The 23,857-nt window shown below is 36.7% G+C and overlaps 1 protein-coding gene across 7 annotated transcripts in view; it reads left to right on the forward strand.

Moving 5' to 3' along the window:
• Nucleotides 1–208: 208 nt before the first annotated feature.
• SFSWAP (splicing factor, suppressor of white-apricot family) overlaps nucleotides 209–23,857 on the forward strand; it is a 49,776-nt gene continuing 26,127 nt past the window's right edge. For 3 of the 7 annotated variants that reach the window (XM_014962785.1, XM_014962794.1, XM_014962803.1), the window contains exons 1-12: nucleotides 209–596; nucleotides 3,031–3,200; nucleotides 3,742–3,879; nucleotides 6,979–7,064; nucleotides 11,298–11,523; nucleotides 11,985–12,100; nucleotides 12,988–13,123; nucleotides 15,874–16,111; nucleotides 16,443–16,574; nucleotides 16,935–17,028; nucleotides 19,548–19,725; nucleotides 23,020–23,253. In XM_014962785.1, coding sequence (XP_014818271.1) covers nucleotides 337–596; nucleotides 3,031–3,200; nucleotides 3,742–3,879; nucleotides 6,979–7,064; nucleotides 11,298–11,523; nucleotides 11,985–12,100; nucleotides 12,988–13,123; nucleotides 15,874–16,111; nucleotides 16,443–16,574; nucleotides 16,935–17,028; nucleotides 19,548–19,725; nucleotides 23,020–23,253 — 2,008 coding nt within the window. In that variant the 5' untranslated portion in view covers nucleotides 209–336. Of the gene's footprint in view, nucleotides 3,201–3,741; nucleotides 3,880–6,978; nucleotides 7,065–11,297; nucleotides 11,524–11,984; nucleotides 12,101–12,987; nucleotides 13,124–15,873; nucleotides 16,112–16,442; nucleotides 16,575–16,934; nucleotides 17,029–19,547; nucleotides 19,726–23,019; nucleotides 23,254–23,857 lie in introns of all 7 variants that reach the window. The other 4 variants (XM_014962813.1, XM_014962831.1, XM_014962825.1 and 1 more) reach the window with 3 other exon arrangements.

Raw genomic sequence — 23,857 nt, forward strand, 5'->3', positions numbered from 1 at the left:
ACTTTCGCCACAGCCGCGATGTCGCAGTCCCCGCCTGGCAGCCGGCGGCTGTCGCCAGTCGCCACACTGCCCCGTCAGTAGCACAGACCCTCGCCACATCGCGTTTTCCTTCCATTATTACTGCGCAAACGAACCGCGAATCTGCCCGCCACCGGAAGCCAGCCTGCCCTCTGCGCTACCAGCGGAAGCGGAAGCGTCGCCATTTTGTTTCGGGTGATGGCGACTGTGGTGCACAGGAGCTGGGGAGTTTAGTGCGGGCCCGGCCTTCTGGGGGACTCGCTTCTCGGACAGTCGTTGTTGCTGCGAGTTTCCTCCTCCTCGCCGCATCCCCTGGTGATGTACGGAGGGGTCGGAGGTTCTCGACGGACTGCGGAAGAAGCAGGCCCGCCGCCCCTAATGTTGTTGTCAGGCGGGGGAGCGGTCCCCGGGCCCCCCGGAGGAGGTGGAGGAGGAGGTGGAGGTGGGAATAGCCGTGTGGAGCTGCTGGTGTTCGGCTATGCCTGCAAGCTGTTTCGAGATGATGAGAAGGCTCAGTACCAGGAGCAGGGGCGACACCTTATTCCTTGGATGGGAGACCCCAAGATCATGATCGATAGGTCGGTGTAACACAACCCCCAGACTCTGCTGCGAGATCTCCTGTTATAGCCTCTTTCTGTTCCCCCCCTTATGCTGTGGGCAAGTGAGGGCGGGGGGTGAGCAAAGGGCTCACTCTGGCAGACGTGTGGGGATCTTCTTCACTGGCAGAGTTGGAGGGCAGCTCCTCCTGGTAGAGTGTGTTGAGTGCTGCTTTTGTAACGCTGTAGTGCCACCCCCCCGGCAGCGGGAACTTGGGGTTCCCTGCTCTGGCAGTGTCGGGAGGTTCCCCTCCTTCTGACAGTCTGTGTGTGTTGGGTCTTTCTACTCCGCTTGGTAGGGTAGGGTTTGCACGGTGGAGTGGAGAGTGGGAATGATCTGTTCCTTTTCAATGTAAACCACAAACATAATTTTTTGTTACTTGGAAACCAAGGGAGCCTTATTGCTTGGGGATAGTTATTAGGAGCTTTGTGTGTTCTTTCAACGAGAAGGGTGCAGTGTGGCAGTGTAAAAGTGTTTATCCGCTTTAGGGGAAATGGGTTTTTCTTATTTCTTCTACGTAATCTGGCTGCAGGCTGTTGCTGGGATACCCCAAAAGCAATTCTTGGCCTAGTTATATTTTCCTTGTGCCATGATTCACTGTATTAGGGAGAATCGCTTTAATCTTGGATGCTTTTCAAATTTTATGTCAGAGATGGCTTTGTTTTGTTGTTTTGTGGTAGGTACAGGTTCATTGCCAGAGAGAGTAATAGAATCTGCTTTGATTGTACTTCTGGTCTCTTAAGTTGTTTTAGCATGCAGGGTGGGATATAGAAATACATTTATTCAGAATGAATTTTCTGAATATTTCCCTGGAGAGAGGTGAAAATAGGAGGTCAGGTTGGGTATATTTGAGTGGAGCACAGAAAGTACAATTTAAGAGTTGTGGCTGACCCTGAAAACCTCAGTGGGAAAGATGGAAGGATTTCGGTTTGAAAAGGATCACATGACATACTATAGATATTTGTTCCCTCAATTTCATCATTGTTTTGGTGTTATACATGATTTTTCTTGTTTTGATTTAGCAACTGTATTTGGCTTGGAAAAAAGACAGTAGGGAAGGTCTTTTCGTTTCCTGCCATAAGACTGGAGAAAAAAGAAATGCTCTTGCACTGTTTTGGAGTTTGGAATAAGCACAGGGACATGAAAAAATAAGCATAAATGTTTATAGCTGTGTTTAATTTCTGACTTGCATGAGAAGTATTATGATGCACACCTCTAATTTCTGTGTGCGATCACTGCTGTGACAGATTTCATTAGTAGGTAGAGACCGTTTTTGTGGTCCTGTGCAATAGTAACCCAATTTACAGTCATAACAGAAATTGTTGGGAACAAAAACTAAGTATGTGCATGTATGTACATGTAATGCCGGGAAATCCACATAAAATACTTTTGTAAGTTAAGGTAGTTTGCGATTCCTAATCTGATAAACTCCTTTGGAAGCTTAGAGTCTTTTTATCTCCAGCACCAGGAAGTCTTCATTTTCACCACTTTGAGAAAAGTGCATTGCTATGAGAAGACATGAGTGGAAGTTTGCCTGTGGACAGAGCTTGATTAACCAGACCTACGTGTTTCATTAACTTACTGCTATAAGAATATTTACTTTCTTTGTTTTTGGTCTAGCAAGTTGGCACAAGTCAAGAGTTGTGTGTGGGAAGACACCTCAGCGGAGTCGAGTTTACTGTCACTTTACTTTTCAATCAGTTTCTCTTACTGATGCCTAAACATTATCCCAATGCAGTGCTTTTCCTGCAAATAAAATTGTTTCTGCTTAGTAGAAAGGAACTGTACGTCATTGATCTTTGCCGTTTTTACGGTGAACCTCCTTAAATTGCATGTATATGTTACTGTTCCTATGTATGTGTGTCTCTCTATCACATAACCCAGAACTTATTTCCTCAGCCAAATGGCTAGGGGCCGAGCCTAGCCATGATTTTACCTCCAATGGACGCAAGTTTCTATGGTGAAGATATCTCCTGAGAGTTCGGGACTAGCAGAAAGAAGCGAGGAAATTTCGACCGTTTGGTTCTTACGGATAGGTATTTATGTATTCGGGTTTGTGTGAATGTAAGCTATTTGACTTTCCAGAAAAACGTATTTTGCAAGTGACATTGATTGGTTGGTTGAAGCACGTACGGTAAGAGCTGTTAAGGAAATGGATCCCAATTAAACTATTAAAGGATACCTTTGCCTTTAATTGTAATAATTTATTAGTTTCTCTGAGAGGAATTTAGACTATTAAACAAATTTTCGATAGTTGGTGACAAATGATTAGCAAGATTAAATGTAACTTCTAAAAGGAAATATGCTTTAACATATAAGTATTTTTTTTTTTCATTTTTAATGGGTAAGTATTTAAGTAGTCGCATAAACCCAAGCCCTAAGTTTCTTGCATTGACCAGCTGTTTCATCTTGCAGGTATGATGGGCGTGGTCACCTACATGACCTTTCTGAATATGATGCTGAATATTCCACGTGGAACAGAGATTATCAATTGTCTGAAGAGGAAGCTAGAATAGAAGCCCTCTGTGATGAAGAGAGGTATTTAGCCTTGCATACGGACTTGCTTGAGGAGGAGGCGAGGCAAGGTATTGCTCAAGGAAACTTCCTAGGTTTAGCACATGTTTAAATAAATAACTATGAAATTAAATTTACTCCTAATTTTATACTCTCTTTTTCTGATGTTATCTTGACAGTACCCAGTGGATTCGAAACGGGAGTCTTTGCGTATGTGAGAGGACCTCAGGATAGTTTAAATATAGATCCACACAGAAATTGCCCAGATTCTGAGGGCAGACTGGGATTTCAGACCCCCAAAACCCCCAAATAAAGACATTCTGCATCTTTTTTAGTGTTGTATAAATGAAATTTTGTGCTCTTGTATGCGTAATTACATTAGAATGTTTTAACCCACAGCCTTTATCTCTTCAGGAAGAAATAAATGGTCAGCATATGTATATGCTGCATTTTTTCTATTCAATTTTTAATGAAAGTTAAAATGATTAGGTGAAATCTTCTCGTTTAAAAACTAAAGTAAGAAATATTACTCTTTTTTTAATTTTATTTTTATTTTAAAGAATTTAGCTTTTAAATATGTTCTAATGATGGGTAATTACATTTTTATTCAAGAGGAGGAATATAAAAGACTGAGTGAAGCTTTGGCAGAGGATGGTACCTATAATGCAGTGGGATTTCGTTACGGCAGTGATTATTATGACCCTTCAGAACCCACTGAGGAGGAGGAGCATCAGCCTGCAAAACAAAGAGGTAAGGGGTAAAAATAGCAGGGGTTAATTGAGAGGAAGAACATATCACCTCTGTGTCTGTCACTTGCAACTGAAGGTTGAAAATGTGTGTTTCATTAAAATGCATGTAAAAAATCTCAAAGCCTTTCAGCAAAATCTTTACAGAAACGTGCTGCTGAGTTTTTGCAGACTTCACTCTTCATGTGCTTAAGTGTTCTCCTGCTACAGCACAGTCAATGCTACAGTAGTCAGGATGGGAAGTTTAATTCTGCTCTCCTGTAATTTTTAATTAATTAAAAACGAACAGAATAGTAATTAACCAGAATATAGATTTTTTTTAAAGTTTAGATTTTGTCAATTTAAGAATTATGAAGCAGCCTCTCTTCAACTTAGTGTGTCCTTCTCTGTGATTTTAAGAAGTGCAGAGTTCAGGTTTTCATGTTCCCATCTTTAATTACGATAACTTTGCATTTTTAACATGAAGTCTTAAGGAAGCTTTCATGTGTTACTGAGCTATGTCTTAGTAAAGTTAGGATTGTTTAATTAGCGTTCAGGTTGTTTAACTACATATTGGTGGGTTCCTTTGGTATGAAATGTGCTTGTTTTACCAAGGTGTGTGCTATAATGCAGGATCATTTTAGATGCTGAAGGGTTTCAGTGGTTTTTGCTGCTGTGTGTGGGAGGTTGTGTAAGGACAGTGTCTGTGCTGCTTGAATTCTGTCAAGGGTTTCTTCTGTACTCCTCATTGCTGATGCTGAATTGTGTTGCCTTTTTTGGGTTTTATTTAATTTATTTTATTCCCATTTATCTAGTAGATTACATAACCAAATAGTTTCTAAGTTCTCTTTACGTACAGTTTTTGAGTGTTTCTTCTCATAAGGGTGTTTTTCATGTTTTGTGGATCTGTGTATATATGGGGATAAGCCTGCTGAAAAACTGGGCTTGATAGAGAACATGTTGGTATTTTGGCTTCTCCAACTTTCTCTAGTTCATAGAGATTTAAAAGGTGAACACCCCCTCTCTGTTGGTCACTAAAAAAAGAACCTGCTGAACCTTATAGTCTGACCATATCGTATGAGGCCTATGCAAAACTGCATGAAAATAAATCATAATGTTCTACATTGATCAAGTGTGTAAGGAGCAAGTTTCATTTGGTAAGAGAGCTGTCATGAGTTCAAGTTGTGCCTGGATTGCTCTGTTATTTTTCTTTCCTAGAATGATGAGCTATCTAGAATAATGTATTTTTGGTCTTAATGGAGTAATATTTTTAGGATTAATGTTTAAATGTGATGACTTTGTCATTGGCAAAGAGAGATATAGCTACCCAGTCTTTCAACAAATTAATATTTAGTTAATTAATATCTGATGCAGCATGGAAGTGTCATGCATTACAAAATCTTGCGGTGCTATGTCAGAATTCTCAGTGTTGCTGATGAGAAGTAGTGATCCTTAGAGCAAGTCATTGGAACATTGTCTCAGCTGTGAATTTCTTACCCAAATCTCTGTCCTCTTGAAAATTTTTAATAATGTTGTATCCATAATTTGGATAAATATAAATGCAATAAATACATCAATAAATATAAATCCATAAAATACAAAGGGACATTTTCTAGTAATGCTTCATAGTACTTGGAGGAAGAAGTACTTGGGACAAAAGTGAGGTAGAAACATCGGTATTATGATTTGCTGTAGCTGGACTTTACAGACGCTTAATAGATTGCTAAATTGTAAAAATTTCCAATAATACAGGACTATAAATTCTTAAAATTAATTTTTTATAAATCATAATAGAGTAAAATCCAATATTGGAAGATGCAGATAACACTAATGCGAATTCCAGGCTGTAGTTCTGTGAGCACTTAAAGCGTTAGCTGAAGCTACTGCCAAAAGAAGTAATGCTATTCAACTTTGTCTGCTGCTGCTTCCTCCTTTCCTTCATGCTAGCATTTCTGTGTGCCTTTACAGAGTTAAACTATTTGAGTTCATTTAAAAAAAGATAAACCAAACAAAAAAAACAACCCACTAGACAGCCACAAAAAAGTTAACTCTCTCTCTTGCATGGGTAAGAGCTTGTCTGCAGAAATTGCTGTGACATCTCATGCATGATTAGGCTGTTCTGCTGTCTGTGTCCATAGTTCCTGTAGTCAGGTTTTCATGCAGTTTGTGCTATCTAACTTGTTAGGATAAAAGTGGAATACATTTTCTCTTAAAGCTAGTAGAATAGATAATGGTGAAGTTACTTTCAAGAGTAAACTTTCCACTTCAATTGTCATAAAAAGTTGGAAATCAGAATGTTTTCAGAGGAACGTTTCTGGTATACCAAATAACGGAATGTAATACAAATTGTCCTTTGTAAAAGACTAACTATTTTAGATTAGTAGATGATGTGATAGATCTGTTGAATACTTGGATGTTAAACTTGGTATAAAAGGAACCATACCAACTTTAGACTGAACTCACAGATGAACAGCAACATTTATTTTAATCAATTATTAAGGCAACTATTGGTTTATCTCTGTAGATGATGCAAGTGGATTTTAGCCTCCTGTTGCATTCTCATACAACCTTCATTAGGGTCAGGAAGCTGATGAAAGTACTTAGGTTTGTTTTCATCAGCTGAAATGTTTGATTACCAGGGAACTGAATTTGGATATACCAGCTGTATGGGTCTTAACAGCTTTAGAGATACTGGATATCTGAATATTTTAATCATTGTTAGGAAAGGATTCACCCAGTGCATTGAAAATAGTATCCCTTAATTTTGCATGAGTTCTCTTCTAAAAAAAAAAAAAAAGTAATATTCATGAAAATAAATGTTTTCTATTTGATTTGGCTCTTTTTTGTCTTCAGCACTGTAGTAAGGGCTAAGGCTTATAGGGTTTTATTCTTCCTAGTATCTCTATTAAGACATCATTTATGAAGTCACAAATAAACTACACATAACACCAGGGAGAGAAACTGTTTTTAAATGTCTTCAGTACAAATGCTGGTTATACTTTCATTTGAGAAATTCCTTGATTGCACATCCTTTTACACATACTTAATTTTAATAATTTTTTGTTAACATTTGGGTTCTTCACATGTTTTGTCCTATAATATTTTATTCTGTCATTTCTTGTAGAATCAGTTCAGACAGAAAATGTAGAAGAAAACGAAGAACCTTTTGTGGCCCCTCCGGGACTGAATGTACCTTCCGATGTGGAACTGGTATGTGTGTACATTTAATGCAACCTACATTTCTGTCAATTTTCAAGGAGTTTATCATGCTTCACTGATTTTTTTTTTTATTTTTTTTTTTTTATTAGCTTTAGTGTGGTACATTTTAAATTATTCTAAAATAGTTTCATTGTTCTTGCTTGAATTCTTGAATTCGATCAACTTTCTTCACTGAACTTCACACTGAAATTGTTGCAATGCTCGTCTAAGTGCATTTAGTATCACTTGTGATTATTTTAGATAATGCAGAAAAAAGGCAGTTCTTGGAGTGGACACTTACTGAGATGTTGAGGTTGACGGTTGGCATTCCTAGAAGACCATTAAACCAAAAGATTGCTTCTATTTAAGATATTTTTTTTTAAGGATTCTTTTTAATTGAGCCCATATCTGAAGAGCGTAGCAAGTGATCAAATACAAGGGCTGTGTTTAAGACTAGCCTATTCAAGGAGAAAAGGGATGGTTTATTTCTAGCAAATTCTGAAATGACTTGAAAGTGTTAGCATATAGAAGCTTTTTACTTCAGTGATGTTACCAGAATTTGCTACATAGTAGACTGTAAACTTAATTGCAACTTGCCTTGTTTTCATGAAGGGAACTGAACATCTCCTGCTTGAGTACAATTGTAACCATGAAGATTTTCAATTTATTTCAATTTCATAAAAGATACCGGGAAATCATTTAATATTCTTTCTCCTATACCATGGTCATGAAAGCGTTAATTTATATTTGGGCTCCCTTCTCAACTTGATAACATTGGCCAGTAAAGATTCATAGCATCTGTTAGAATATAATAGTGAACATGGGGTATTTGTGTAAGAGTGTTTTTCTACTTCATTAGCTTTTAATTGAAATTTTTTTATCCTGTTCTGTTTTTTATATGAAATAAGAGCTATTTAGCAAACCTAATGTGCAACTTTACTTGTTCTAATTTCACTTCCTCCTCTTTACAATCTTACAATATGTTTCCTTAGTGAAGTGCTTACAAACGTATGTCTGAGTTCGGGGAAGATTTTTATATGTTATTGCCTTTAAATTATGAGCTATGCTTTAGTCTTAGAATAAAAATGTTGAGTTCTCAGTGAGAAGCTGCTTTTTTAGCATTTGGATGCTGTTTCTGAAAAGTAACTGCTGGTGAGAGAATGTTTGCTGGTTTAGATAGCTGCTTTGCTCGAATTTTGTTCTGAAACTTAAGATATCTTTCATGTGTAAGTTGCAGAATGCAGTGTGGAGCTTCCTGAAGAAATTTCTTGCTCAGCTATTGAACTCTAATATAGTCAAATAAACAAAAAGCAAATATGGGCATATTTGGTTTTGATTTGAAAAAAAAAAAAAGGCAAATCAAAATGTCTAGAGAGCAGCTCTGAAAACAAGGTATACTTGACCTTGGATTGGGAAGTGCGAGATTTATTTTTTTTCTAAGCCTTGATTTGTTGTTGTTGTTCTATTCAAGTCATTAAGTTTTACCATTGAATGTATTTATTCTGTTTTTTCGAATTCAATTGCTGTGAAGGATAGAAGCCAGGTAAATTATTGGTAGGGTTTTACAGGCATGTTTAAAAAATACTTACTCTACCCTGTTTCCATTTAAAAAAGCAAAAGAGAGAGAAATACATCATCAATTCCATTGCTATTATGTCAATCCACAAATGATTGAAAAAGGTCTACAGATATGTATATTTTTTGGAATGACAGAGTTGTGGTCTAGGTCTGTCCTGAGTTTGCTGCTAATTAATATTCAAGTTAAAAGACATGGCACTTGTTGATGGTCATCGTGGGGAGAAGGACACTTGTAAGTTTTTAATTATTTGGGGGTGAAAACGGTAGTGCTTGGAAGTAAGATAACATTTGAGAATCAGCTTGCTAACTTGGAGACTTTGTTCACAATCTGCAAGGCACAGTATAGTAAATGCAGATAGAAAATAGTTCCTGTAATGCAGAGCAATCCAAAGTGCAGATGTTAAATGCAAACTAAATAGTTAGGCAGCAATACTGCAAAACCGATTCAGAGGCTGCAGTGAGCTTTTGAATGTTGAGTGTCTGGCAACTCCAGCTGCAGCAATAATGTCATTCTGGAACTTAAAATAGAAGAGTTGCATCGAGGATGCAGCTCTTCCACTGCTTAAAACTGTTGATGTGAGCATTATGGGCAAAGATGACTGTTCTTCACCCTTGCATTTCAAGAAGTGCAGGGCTGCTGTGGAAGTGAGCCGTAGGAGGATGTTACCAGCTAAACTTACAAGGAGAGACTGAAAATGGCTTTGTTTTCTCGAGAAGAGAATGTTGGGAGGCAACGTAAGAGTTGGGATTATTTTTCAGGCTTACTGAAGATTGGAGAATAGTTGCTTAACTTGCAGTAAGGGAGACTCAGTCGTGGAAAACATTTAATTACAATACTAATTAAAGATTGGAACAGAATAACTAGAGGATAGCACTTAGGTCAATACAGTGTTTTTCAGAAGGGTTTTTTTCTCTCCTCATTCTTTCAGAGGTTTTAACAGTTTAAACGTTTACTGTTTTACTAAATATAATAGCAAACTAGATTATGGCTATGATATCTCCATCTCTATTTGCCATTTAATGTTTTTCACTTTGTAAAGTTTCTAAAGTTTTATAAATCAGTGGTGTTAGTAATCTTAGAAGTCAACTAAAAGCATATTAATATTTATAGTGCCTGTTTTCCAGAGCTTATAGTGGTATCACTTTAAAATTCAAGACCAGATAGTAATTTCAGATAAAATCTTTTTTGAGCTTCCTTGCTGATTTGCAGCTTTGTTTATATATCTTCTGGCCTTAAGTGTGTTTTGTATTTTTGGGTAAGAACCGCAGAAATAGAGAAACTTGATGTATGATTACATAGTGAAACTGGCTACGCCAGATAACATTAAGACATTATCAGTTTGTTGAGAACTTCATGGCCTGTAATTAAAATAATCTTCGTAGTGTTTTAAAGGGATAAGTGAAACTTGAAACAACTAATTATTTCCATATTGAACATGTTGTTCTAGTAAAGGATCCAATCGGCTGAAAATAATTTCTAAAAATGTTCTGTTTGATCACATTCAGACTCCATTTCCCTAAATAGAGCAGCACTGTCTCGTGTACTTCTAGCTTCTGAAAAAGATTTTCTGAGGTTTGCAACATAATTCTGTATCTGGACCAATAGAAATGCAAAGCTAAAACAAATTATTAATGTGATACTTCAGTCTTTATAAGCACAGAGAGTATGTGTTTCCACAGCTTATTGAGCACAAGACAAAACAGAGCTATCTGAGTATGAAATTAAAGACAGTGAATGGTGAAGTTCATTCATTCTTTAAGTATATTCTTATTCTTTTCACTGTTTGGGTTTGGTATGGCATGCTCCCTTACATGGAATTTCAAGAGTGGAAATGCATGTGTGCTGCTTAACTTTAACAGTAAAAGATAAAAGGGAATTAATATAGCATTCAGTGACTTTTTATGGGAATGTGACAGAACACAGAAATTGCAATTCTTACGTCAGTCTTGTTCCTTCCAAGTAAATGCATAGTAACAAGGTTTTCTAGTTAGGGAGCAATATTTGCACATTCATTGATAACAGAACAAAGAACAGCTATTGGGAAGAAGACCGTGCATATTGAGCACTTTGAGGTATTGTAAGGTAGGGTCACTTTAAGTTGATACTGCTGTGTCAAGAAACATACCTGTCTCCTGTCTTGTGCCAGCAGAAGCATCTATATGGCTATGGAGTGGCTTAAAAGATTTTTTTTGCTACATCAAACTCAACCAGGAGTTGGTCCTCTCTTCAGTTTGGTTTGCAATGGCAAAAAAAATAGTGCAGAAGTGTCTATATGGCTATGGAGTGGCTTAAAAGATTTTTTTTTTGCTACATCACACTCAACCAGAGGTTGGTCCTCTCTTCAGTTTGGTTTGCAATGGCTACATCAAACTCAACCAGGAGTTGGTCCTCTCTTCAGTTTGGTTTGCAATGGCAAAAAAAATAGTTGTGCTGATAGGAAAGGATCTTGCAAAAGGAAATGAATGATCAGCCAGGGAAGATTTGAATTTATTTTTTTTCAGTGCTAGTATGTTTTCATTAGTTGAAAGTGATTATGAAACTGAGTTGCTAGAGAAAGCTGAGAAGAGGGGCAGGGAACTACTGCTCCTGTTGATTCCCACTGGAGTTCTAACACGTTTTACAAGCTGCTTAAGAAAATACAAATATATGTTATTTTACTCCCACAGCCACCAACAGCAAAAATGCATGCCATCATAGAACGAACGGCAAACTTTGTCTGCAAGCAGGGAGCACAGTTTGAGATTATGCTAAAAGCCAAGCAAGCGCGCAACTCCCAGTTTGACTTCTTGCGATTCGATCACTACCTCAATCCCTACTACAAATTCATTCAGAAGGCCATGAAAGAGGGACGATACGCTGCTCCTTCCGAAAATAAAGCGGATGAGAAAAAACGTAAGTTGTTGCTTGTCAAATGGACAACTATGGGATGTGAATCACTGAAACATCTGCTGGCTGTTTTTGGTAAAATACCCACATCTTTTTGGTGCGTTGCAATGGCAAAACTGCTATCCTGCAAATGAGATTGATGTGATGATTCAAAACTTTGCTTAAATCGGAGGGGATTCTTAAAAGAAAGTATTGTTTTGGGAAACTTTCAGATACGAGAGCTGCTATGATCTTGGGGCTTTTAGAAGCGTTCACATTGCTCTAGTCCAACAGAAACTTGGTCCGTGTACTTAACTTTTAGTTTTATTGTTGGTTAGCAATAGCTTCTTGTATCTGTGGTTTTGTGAATCTGCAGGTTTATGAAAATGGTAGTTCCCTAAGAACGCATGCTTGTCCTGTACCCTCTCTCTCTCCCTATACAAATCCATAGCAAACCCAAATAAAATTCAGACATTGCTTTTATTTAGATTCGAGAGTCAAATCTGAGGAAGATGATGATGACGACGACGATGATGATGGAAATTATTTGCATCCAAGTCTCTTTGCATCTAAAAAATGCAGTAGACTTGAAGAGCTCATGAAGGTACTTGACCCTATTAAAATTACAAATTACTTTCTACTTTGTGCCCATGAATCAGATGTTTTACACAAATTCTAATATGCAGGTGTTATGATCTTTTGTTAACGAAGATTTTTATTTTCATTTTCCCCAGACTGTGTCTTAGTTATTAAAGTCTGCACTGGTAAACTTTTGAGTTACCTTTTCTCTAGTACACAAATTGTTATTTTTCAATTTGTTAGGAATTAAATTTCTATTTTTGATGCTCTCTAGTATTGAGGGCATGACTCAAGGATTTATCTCACAGAACCTGCATCGAAGCTGAAAAAGATTAAGATATTTAGTGCCTTCTGTATATAAGCTGAGAGAGAGTGTTTCTTCTTAGATTTTAGTGGGTAAAATGTTGACAAGAAGTAGTATTTTCAGCAAATAATATTTCAGCAGAATTAGTACTACTTGTTAATTTTGCTGGATGTTTTAGTTATTTTTATTTTCTGAGTTTGATGATGGAATAATGGGAATGACAGATGGTTGTACACATATGAGGCTTTCAGATGAATAGCAGTGGTGCTGTCTGATATTTAGACAAGTCAGGTTCTGTGTCTTACGGCAGTAAATGAGTAAGAGTAATACCCGACCCTCCCTGTTTTGGGTTTGGGTTTTTTTCATGTCATGGATTTCTCTTCACATTAAATTCAGTAGTGTTTGTTTTGTTTTGTTTTCCACCAATTTTCAAAAAAGAAGGTGATTCTGATGTGAGAGCTACAAAAACAGGAACTTCAGTGTTTGGACAATATTATCAGTGTCTATTAATTTAGATAAATTTGCTTTCCAAATTCAGTTGATGCTCTCGTGCTTTAAACACGTACTTCAAATTTTAATCTTTTTTTCTATTCTCAAAATTTTTTCAGCCTTTGAAGGTAGTAGACCCTGATCATCCACTTGCAGCACTGGTGCGCAAAGCGCAATCAGATAACAACTCATCCACACCACAGTCAACAGATGGGGCAGCTGTACAGACATCACAGGCAGAATATTCTTCTGATTGTAAGTGCTTTGGGATTAGGCAGCTGGTGATGTGGCTTGATGAATTGTATGTGGATGCCGGTGGGAAGAAAATAACATTAGCTTCATGCTTGATCATTAGTTACAGATATTTATTCTGTTTCAATCTTATGACTCTTTGGAGGTGCATTCTTCTCCTGAGGATCTGTTGAATTGTTCGCCGCTTAGGAAAAGCAGAAACGGGGTGGGGAGGGGGGTGGGCAGGCCTGAGGCCAAGTCTCCACTCCGCGAGTATGGTTGGCACAGTACCCTTAATGTTTTGGTTTTTTATAACTTCCATCAGTTTCTACTAATGAATGCTTTCACTGTTGAACATAAAACTGTCCTATGAAGCAATTCATGAGTTTCCCATTAAAAAAAGCTTATTATATTAAACAAAATGCAGATGATAAATCTGCTTCGAACAGTTTTACTGTAATGTCTAACACTAAGAAAAATCTGCAAAGGTAAAATTGTGCAAGATCCCACTGAAGCAATAAAACCAGGTTTTAGTATAGTATTCTGTTCTAAAGTTGGAAGTAGTTTTACAGTAAATAAATAAGTCTTTTATTATACTGTCAATTCCTATAATTTTTCATTATTTTACCTTTTATTTTCTGCAATGGTGCAGTGTTCTATTTAGAAAATAAAATCTAGGAACATGCAAGATTCAAAGTTAAGAATTCATCTTTTAAATTATATTTCTCATTGCAATACCTGAGAGGGAGTAGTAACTTTAAAGTTCCATAGCTACAAGAGGCCATTCTTAATTCTATTTTATTTTTTTTCCTGAAAAGAACAACAAAGCCAATGATACATTTAAATTATGAGCGAGCAGTGTGGAAAATTGTGTACCCAAATGCTTTTTTCCTATGCCTGATGCTGAAATACCAAGACTTCCTCCTTTCTCCAAATTAGTATTATATCTTTAATCTTAGATTTTTTTGGAACCATTTCTGATAAATATAAATACTGTCCTGTATATAACCTCTTTCAAGAATCAACTTTGCTATGATATTTTTAGCAATGTTGTCTTAACTTCTTTGCATGTGTCTGGTTTCCATTATTTTTGAGGCTGCTTAAATCAGGTCTTACATAAAGCTCCTACAAATTTTGTAAATTCTGATACTCAGAAGGTGAAGTCAAACTTAACTGGACTTATGTACCTTTAATTGTTTTCAGAATTCTGAAAGTCCTTGGTTCCTTAAATACAGAAATATAACTTATTCTTTCATTTATGGGACTTACATTTTTGATACTACTGAGATATAAGAAAATTTATATTGCAGCCTTATATTGCAGCAGTAGCGTTTCATGATATAAATTTGTAGATCACTACAGTAGCGTTTCATGATATAAATTTGTAGATAATGAGTAGTGTTACTTCAAAGTGGTGATGATGATGGACTTCTTGGGTTTTTGCTAATGTTGTTGCAAATAAGTATTGCCATAATGACCTAAGCTGATTTTGATGCATTATAGGTTCAAAACCCCCTAGATGATTACAGGCGTTGTCAGAGTATATTATATGGAGAGAAATATGCATGGAAGTAATTTTTATTTAAAACTATACCTTAAGAGAACCTTAATAAAACTGAAATAAGATTTTTGTGGACAAATCGAAAATTACCGGTTATTTCAAGAATGACTAAAATCAGAATAAGTATCTCTGTAGAATAATGCTCGTCAGTTTTCTGATTGCTTTCCTGTCAGACTTGGATCTGAATGTGTGTGATGCAAACTGGGAGATTATAATTTAGTAGCAATACAGGTGAAGTCTGCAACTTCTCGCCCTGCTTTTAAAACTTAACAGATCTTTATTCTGCTATCCTTATAGATAACTTATTCTTTGAAGAAAGTAAATACTGCCACACAGGAATGCTTATGAAACTTTTAAGAGGATAATTCATTATAATTTAATGCATTGATTAAACTTTACATCCAGAAATATAAACTCTTACTGTAAATCCTTTGAAATATTTTACTTGAATACTTCCTGTTTATACGTCTTTCTGCAGAAAATCTTTAGATTTACAGGAAGTAACTGCCATGTAAAAGTGTTAAGCTAATTAAAGCATTATAAAATTTTGTCCTTAAAGATAGCAAGCAAGCCATAAGCCTTTGCTCTCTCAGGAAATAAATATTTAGAGTCAGAGAAGTTGCTAGCGTGGAAAACTTGCTCAAATTGTTTGTTCATTGTATTGTGTTAAGTTGCAAAACCCATCTACTTTTGGCAGTTTCAGTAAGTGAGTGTGTGTCTATATATAGCGATATGTGGTTTAGCAGATATATATACACATAGTGATATTAGCAGTTTAATTTTTTGATGCTAGTTTTGAATATATGCATGTTTCTTTCGTAACGCATATGTAGTTTTAACTGAGTTAAACAGCCAGAGGTGAATTAGATTAGGAAGAATGATTTCATATTAGGTCATTTTTATAGGCTTCTCTGGTTCACTGCTTTATTCATACCTCTTTGGCTTCCAGCTGACCTTCAGTATGTTCTGATTCTCTCTCTAAATCTACGTATTTCATATTCATCCTAAGTCTATTAATACGAGCATTGTTTTTTTTCTTTGGGTTTTTGTTTTTTTCCCCGCAAAAAATGAGAAAGCATTTCTTAGTGTTTTGCATGAATCTGGATTCTCAGTGTGTTTGTACTGATGCAATAATGTTGGTTTGTTTTTTTTTTTTGTTGTTGAGTGTTTTTCTTCTAATTAGAGCATTGTTCTTAAATATGTCTTTTTATAGCAACTGTGGCAGCCATGTATTATAGTTACTATATGCTGCCTGATGGAACCTATTGCCTCGCGCCTCCACCTCCAGGAATAGATGTTGCCACCTACTACAATGCGTTGCCTGCGGGGGTGACTGTATCAAGCACTACAGGGGTAGCAACAGTACCCCCACCCCCTGGTACTACACCTCCACCTCCCCCAGACACAACTGAGAGCAGCAGTGGGTTGACTTCCACCACAACGTCTACAAGGTATGACATGCAGATTTGCCCTTTGGGTGGAGGGGGTCTCTTTCCTGCACTTCAGGGTGCAATATTTAGTAGGGGTTCTGTTACTGGAGATTCCTCAGTAACATTTGCCAGTGTTTTTACAGTTTTGATTACCTCCACTTTAGTCTTTGATATTGTAGGTGGTTATTGTTACTCAGCTACTATGAAGTTTTTGCATGATGGAAAATCAAGTTGTTTTAACTGCATAACGAACCCAGAGAGCAAGCCTCTTTATATTGTTTTTTGTTAAAAAAAGACTCTGAAAGATATTTATGTTCTATTTATAAAAACGATGTACTTTTGATGTTTTCAGCACAATTGCTCCAGTGGTTGCCATTATACCTCCACCCCCAGATATCCAACCTGTTATTGATAAGCTGGCTGAGTATGTTGCTAGGAATGGCATAAAATTTGAAACCAGTGTTCGTGCCAAGAATGATCTCAGGTAAGAGAAAATGTTATTTTAACTTCTATTGTAAAAGTTGAGGTTTTAATTTTAAAATACATTATCAGGACATGCGGGTCTCAAGAAGAGATGTACTATCTTGGGGTTTTTTTGTAATTGAAATTCAGGGACCTACTTAAAGGTAATGCCAAAGCATTATTGCCCCGAAACAACCAACCTAACAAAAACATTTCTAGAAAGCGTGCTCAGAATGTGTATCTTCTGGAATTTTACACAGAAGTTACAACTTTTCCAAACATCTAGCAGTGATCCATCTGCTAGGGAAAATTAAATGAGAAAGGATTGGTGGTATTTAGTATGTTCATGTGCATTTTCACATACTCAGTTTTCTTTTAACAGATTTGAGTTCCTGCAACCGTGGCACCAGTATAATGCTTACTATGAATTTAAAAAACAGTTCTTCCTTCAAAAAGAGAGCAGTGACAACTGTCAGGTAAATGTGTGTTTGTACATACATGTATTAAAAATGCATTGTAAGTGAGAAAAGGACTTGCTTATCTCTTGTGCTACCATGAGACATTTTAAAATGGAACTCTGAATTATGGAGAAATTCTTGGGCAAAGGATGTGAATGCTTTTTTTGATTTTTTTTTTTTTTTTTTTTTTTTTTTTTTTTTTTTTTTTTTATACGATACACAGCATTTACCATCTTAGAATAATAAGCAGCTGTTCCAACATCCATTTGCTATTAATGGCTTTTGAAAAAGAGGTATTTGAAAGCGCATTTTAGGTCTTTTGGGCTTATTTACATTCAGTGTGTTTTTTTTTTTTTTTTTTTTTTTTTTTTTTTTTTTTTTTTTAGTTTTTGCATAGCATTTAAATAAGGATATGTGAGGTGGTGTGATAATTTAGTTCTTGCTTTTTGGTATAAGCAGCCACTCAGTGTGGTTGCAATATAAAATTACAACCTGAAAATCTTTTGACTTTCTCTATAAGGGAATACATGCTTTGTGGAGGTTTAGAGCTTTGTAGGCTTGGGATTAGTGTTTTGTTATCCAAAAGGTTAGATACAGTTTTTTAACAACTGTATCTTCTCATATGCCTCGTGGTTCTTTGTAGAACAGTAGCACAGTAGCTAAACTAATTTACTGATGTGCTTTTTTCTGAGGGAGGTTTCGTTAAACGAGAGTCTTGTTAAGATTGACTGAAATAATATTGGAACTTCAATATCTCACATCGGTTTCCTACTTGCTGTACTTCTTCTAGTCCATGTTATTAGAAGATGATACCCAGACTCGGCATCCTTGTTTTTAACTATTCTCATGTTAGCTAATTTCATTAGATTGTTCTCTTACTGAAAAGAAAATTGCAAATAGTATCAGAAATACATTCTCTGATGTTAACTTTTCATCGGAAAGAGCTATTTTTTTTTTAGGCCCTATGTCATTTGTCATCTCAAGGCTTAGATTGGGGAGCCTTAAACTGAAGAAGGTAGGCCTGTGGGTAAACTCCTCAAAATCGCTTTGTGGAAAATGAAGAAATTCAATACTAGTTGCTGTTTGAAACACTTGTGTCTAATATTTTGCTTTAATAGTGAAAAATGGTTTGAAAACAGTGTTTTTAAAGATAAACTGTGGTAAATATGATCTTATTCAGTTGATAAATTACATACAAAATTGTCCTGTACCACAGTGCTGACTATTATTTTAGAATTTCTTATTTGCAAACCACTGGGTTGAATTCATAATATTTACATAATTAATAAAGACTCGTTAACATTTATTTTGGGGGGAAATTGTACACTAATCAAAGTGCAGTAATAAGGGATTCATTTTAAGTGTTCAAATGGGTACAGCTAAGAAGCAAGCAGAAACTGGTTTAAGTCCCTTGAGGTCATGTGTAGCAATGCATATTTTCCTCCTGCATGGTTTTGTAGATAATGCTGTTCTCTTTAATTTTGTAGAATAATGATTTCAATATTATCTTTATGCTTTAGTAATGTGCGTATAGGCAACTAATGCAATTGATTGTTCTCCTTTTGGCCATTAAAGTTAATAAGAAATTGTACTACTGGCTTCAGTAAATACAGGAGGAAGGCCTTGATTTCCTTGTGTGTTTCCCCTTTGAGGATTTTCAGAAATTAGTTCTGTTGGTCAGGGAATGGCTGCAGGGAGCAATGAAAGGATCTCTTCACTACCTGGTATTTCAACATTAAGTATACTTAACAGCAGCCAGTGGAAAGCAACCAACCTATTTATTGAGAGAGGCTCATTTAAATGTTAAATTAGTTAATGTCATCACCTGACACTGTATTTATTGTTCTACAATACCGTCTTCAGATTTTTATACCGTGAGTTTAGAGGTTGTCTTGAATGATTCAGTCATGTAATAGTAGAACCAGAAATTCTTTGCTGTTTTGAAAGTCTTAGCACATCTGTACTGTATCAGTTTAATGCCACAAAAAACACTGATAAGCCCAATGTTCTTCAGCAAAATGTTGGAACAAATCAAACATGTAAAACCCTGCAAAACTTGATTTTGTAAAGAAGGTATCATGCAATTGTACATTAGGAAAAAATGTCATAAGCTTTCATTTTATCGCTGTGAATTAACTTTAATGGACTTTGTCCTGGACCCTGGAGATCAAGACCTAAAAGAATATACTCTGGGAAAGAAGTATACGCTTTTAGGGTCTAATTTTAAAAACATTATTTTGAAAACAGTTGTTGGCAAAAGTGTACCAGCTGAAGAACATTTTCTTTCCTGTAAAGTAGCAACATGTTCTTACTGTAGGTCTGTAGTTTTTGCAGCCTGTGGGTTTACATGAAGCAGTGCAGTATTTATAAGGAGGAGAATTTTGGTCATGAGTGCTTACTGATGTAAAATAAGCTGTTATGTGATTAGCTGGTAATGTGATTTTTGAAATGGCTGGCAAAATGGCAGTTCCACAGACACTGCATTAATTCATTAATGAAATATCCGGTTAGTAAGCTTGCACATTTCTTTTGAAAAGGGAGTACCTTCTTCTGAAGATGTTACAGCAGATACTGCCGGTGATACACCAAGTGAGACTCAATTTGCAGACGAACATGCACCTGAAGATGCATCTGAGCCAAGTGCAAAGGGAGTTCCAGGAACTAAAAAAGATGTTCCTCCTGCTAAAACTGTCAGTGATGGTAAATTGGTGAAAGGTATGTTAACATGGTTTATTGGGCATGAAAATATTTGGTGGCTTATACTTAAGAAAAAAAAAAATTAGGCGGGAGGAGAGCCAGGGGAAAATAGAGAAAAGAGTTTCATCATGCGGAAAATATTTTCATTGAAAGCATCAAGAAAGGACTGAAATAAGTAATTTGATTGCTTTCATATTTATTTCTTATCAGACTATCAGGTATTTATGGTCTGACAGAACAAATTGTTTTATTTCATTTTTGTGCAAAGTTGAGGGCTTTCACCAGTGACCCCAGTAGAATCTTATTTTTGTCATTTTAAACTTGACAGTTACAAGCTGTGTGCAAGAAAGAAGTTATTCATTCTGAATAAAAGCAGTAGTCTTACTTGAAACCATACATATGGAGGAAGTACACTAGGCTTGTTACTCAGTTGCTCAGTCTTCCCTTGTTGGACGTTAGCTATGCTGGAAAAAAAGACCCTTTTCATGTGGAAGTGGAATGTTTTTTCTCTTGCAGTCGTAGCAGCAGAAAGACAAAATGGGAGGATCTCTTGGAAGCTGGTCAAACAAAATCAGCTAGCACACCATTAGTGTCCTCAGTTGGAAAAGCGGTTATTTATGCCTGGGGACTGATTTCCTGGCCTATGGAGAAAAGATATCTAAAAATTTCTTCTTTTCAGTAAAAACTAGAAACTTAAATCTTGTAACCAGAACTGAAAACCACTGAAAATAAAAAAATCTAGGAAGAACATTCTTGACCTGTGTTCCCATGGATGGGCACTGCCTTCCTGCCACTCTAGTGGCTTTCTTAATTGCTGATAAGTTTATCTTCTCCCTGTAGTCCCTTGGAATTCTTCTCTCTTCCTGCTCCTCACTGCAATTTCTTTCCCTCCACGGCCTGCAGACTCTAAGCTTTCTGCTGTGGTTGGCTGTCTGTACTCTGCAGTTTCTGCTGTGGGCAGGTTGAGAAGCTTCCCCAGGGAAGGAGCAATCATCCTTGTCTTCAAAGATGCCCTATTAAGAGAATGAAGTACACAGCAAAAAATTTCTTTTCTTGTTGTTGTGTTATTAATAAATGGGAAACTGGAGCCCGTGCTTTAATAATAATAATCTGCTCAAATTTAGATGATGGAATGTAACCAGTGAGTCATTTCATGACAACCCTATTCCTATAAATTTATTCTCATTTCCTCTAATACGGTACAAATCCCACTTTCTTGTAACCTAAATACAGTAGTTGGCTGCACAACAGACATAACATCCGCACTACATTTTTCTTTTGCCTCTGAGGGAGTAAAATCTCATTGTAGCATTTGTTTTGTCATGTGAAAAAGTTGGAAAATGACTATTATAATATCTCTTCTCTTGGAATTCTTGAGTTTGTTATTTCTGAGGCTATTTCCTTATCCCAGAGTTAAAAAGTGGAAAGCTTATATTTTATAAATCTTTGTACGTACATTCATTGTTGTATTTAAATTGACATCTTTTAGGATATATATGCAAAAGAGATCCTGAGAAAAACAAATATTGCAGCAGACTGTATGGTAATAGGTTGCTTTGCTTGAGATGTGTGAGAAACTCCATTCTTTATTTTTAGAAGTTGTATTTTGGATAAATAGTTTAGACATTAATTCTCTGTTCTTTTCAGAAAATGGTTCTCAAAAATCGTTCTGAAGAAAGTTCTGTGAGGCAAAACAATTGGTTCAGACTTAAATATAGTTACGTATTAGCTATGCTTGGTATTTTTTGAAGATTCATTAATACGACTTAGCTTGAAATGATTCACAATTTCCTTTCTATTGTGGTATTCCATGTTTTTTACAGGTGGTGTTCTTCCTGTGTGCTGGTGTGAGTGTGTTGTGGTGTCCTTCTGTGTTGGAGTAGAAGGGGCTGCTTGAAAGGAGTAGTTGACCACTAATCTTGCTACAGGAAGACTGGCTAAGGCATTTGGGGAAAAGTACTTAGCTTTTGCGTTTATATCTCCAGTAATGAAGTGTTGTTAACTCCCCAAAGTAATTAATTTTCATATAGATGGAAATAAGTCTTTAAATACTGTTCTGTGAGCCTGCCAAATGCTATTGTTGTGCAAACCATCAATTTAGTGTGAAGGAAACATAAAGGGACCATATCATACTGTAGTGTGTCAGATAGGAGCCTAAGCACAGAGCTTTTTCATCTTAAGCCTGAAAGAGTAGATTGTTCGTTTGGGAAAAGAAGTAGTGCTGAAACTAAAATTTATTTGGGACAGAATATGAAATTATTTATCTCATTTCAGGAAATGTAATTCCTGTGATGGTTTAGAATACCTTTCTTTTTCCCTGCTGCTACTGAAGTACTTAAAAGACTTTGAGATAGATCTTTATAGGGCAAATGAAATTTCCAACATTTGTTTAAGAAAAAAAAGAAAACATAGAGTCACAGTTTACTAGGTTGGAAGGGACCTCAAAAAGCTGACCTTTTGCTTTTCTTACTGCATCTCTGCACGCCCTGGCAATGCCCTTGTAGTTCTCAATGCGTACTTGTCCACTTTTCCATCTCTGCTAAGCTTCTCTTTTGGTTTTATGCAGACTCAGAAGCTTGTAGTTAAGGCAAGCAGTCTCTTGCTCTGCCTGCCTCCCTTACCTTTAAAGGGGAAGAACTGTTTTTGTGCTTCTAGGAGAGTGTTCTTGAAAAACTCCCAGCACTCACTAGTTCCTTTATCCTCCATGGAAGCTTCCCATGGAATCGCTCCCAGCTGAGCTCTGAGCAAGCTGAAGTTTGCTTTTCTAAAATCGAAAAGCTTTGTCTTTTGTACTAACCTTCAGCGTGCTCAGTAGGGTCCCAAACTCCACAGTATTCTCAGCCAAGGCTACCACTAACCAAGATGTTACAGAGCAGGTTTTTATGGTCTGTGAGTAACAAGTCCAGCAGTGCCTCGTTCCTGGTTGGCACATTTCACGCTTGTATGAGGAAGCAGCTCTCTGCACATTCCAGGAACCTGATGGATGGCGTGTGAGCTGCTGTATTGTTCTTCCAGCAAATGTCTGGGTAGTTGAAGTGACCTGTAGGAACCAGGTTCTGTTGACCCGAAGCAAAATTTTGCTTCGTTGGCCTCTTTGTCTTGGTTTGGAGGTCGGTAGCAGATGCCTATAAGATCACACAAAAGATTGTGTTGTCCTTTCCTCCAAAATAATTAGCTTAATGCAAGGATGGTACAAATTTCTTCTTTTCGTGGTGTGGTGTGCATGAGAAATGAACAATATAAAGTCAGGAAATGCAACCTGCTTTCTACTGTACTCTAATGATGTGTAAAATATAACCCCTTCATTCACAGCATCATTTGCTCCAATAAGCTTTGCAATCAAGGCCAAAGAAAACGACCTTCTTCCATTGGAGAAAAACCGTGTTAAATTAGATGATGACAGTGATGAGGAGGGAGAAGAGGGCAAGGAAGGCCAAGAGAATGCTAGTAGTGCTTCAAACCATACTCCAGCTGTTACCACTCCTTGTACTGCTGCTGAAGAGAAAAAACCACAACTTACACAGGAGGAGCTGGAAGCTAAACAAGGTATCCCATATTACACTGAAAAAAAAATGAAATATTGTCTTTCAGGCAAAGTACAAAACTGTCATGTGAATAAGTATGGCATTTTAGGTATTTTGAATCTTCACTATGTCATGTTAATAGAGACCAGAATTCTTTTCCCACAGTTTCTTGCTTATTGTTAAGAAAGAAATCTTCATTGGTTGCTCACCTAAAATCAAACTTGTAACACACTGGAGTTGAGTACTTTGCCCTAATGCATGATCTTTCTGAATTATGTTTTTTTCCATTATAACCTCCGAGTAAAATGCTAAACTTCCAGATTGCACTAGCAGAGCCCAGAAAAAGGCACGTCTGATTCTCATTTTCTCCAGAGAACAAGGAAATATTTCAAGCTATTTTTCAGTTATAGACTGATATCACCTTGTTGATGTTTTTTTACTCTTATAATGCAATGCCATTAAGTCTTTGTGTGGGTTTTTCCCGTTACTGTGTTTATGTATGTAAGGGCAGAAGCTTATGCTGTGGGAATTTGAATGAAATGATCTTTTAAAGGGATCAAACTTCCCTCATTCCTCCCCAAGGTTGTTTCACAGCAGGGATTGTTTAATAAAGTGGAGATGCTGTC

Source organism: Calidris pugnax, unplaced genomic scaffold, assembly GCF_001431845.1.
Source record: "Calidris pugnax isolate Ruff unplaced genomic scaffold, ASM143184v1 scaffold32, whole genome shotgun sequence".
Classification (NCBI taxonomy): Eukaryota; Metazoa; Chordata; class Aves; order Charadriiformes; family Scolopacidae; genus Calidris; species Calidris pugnax.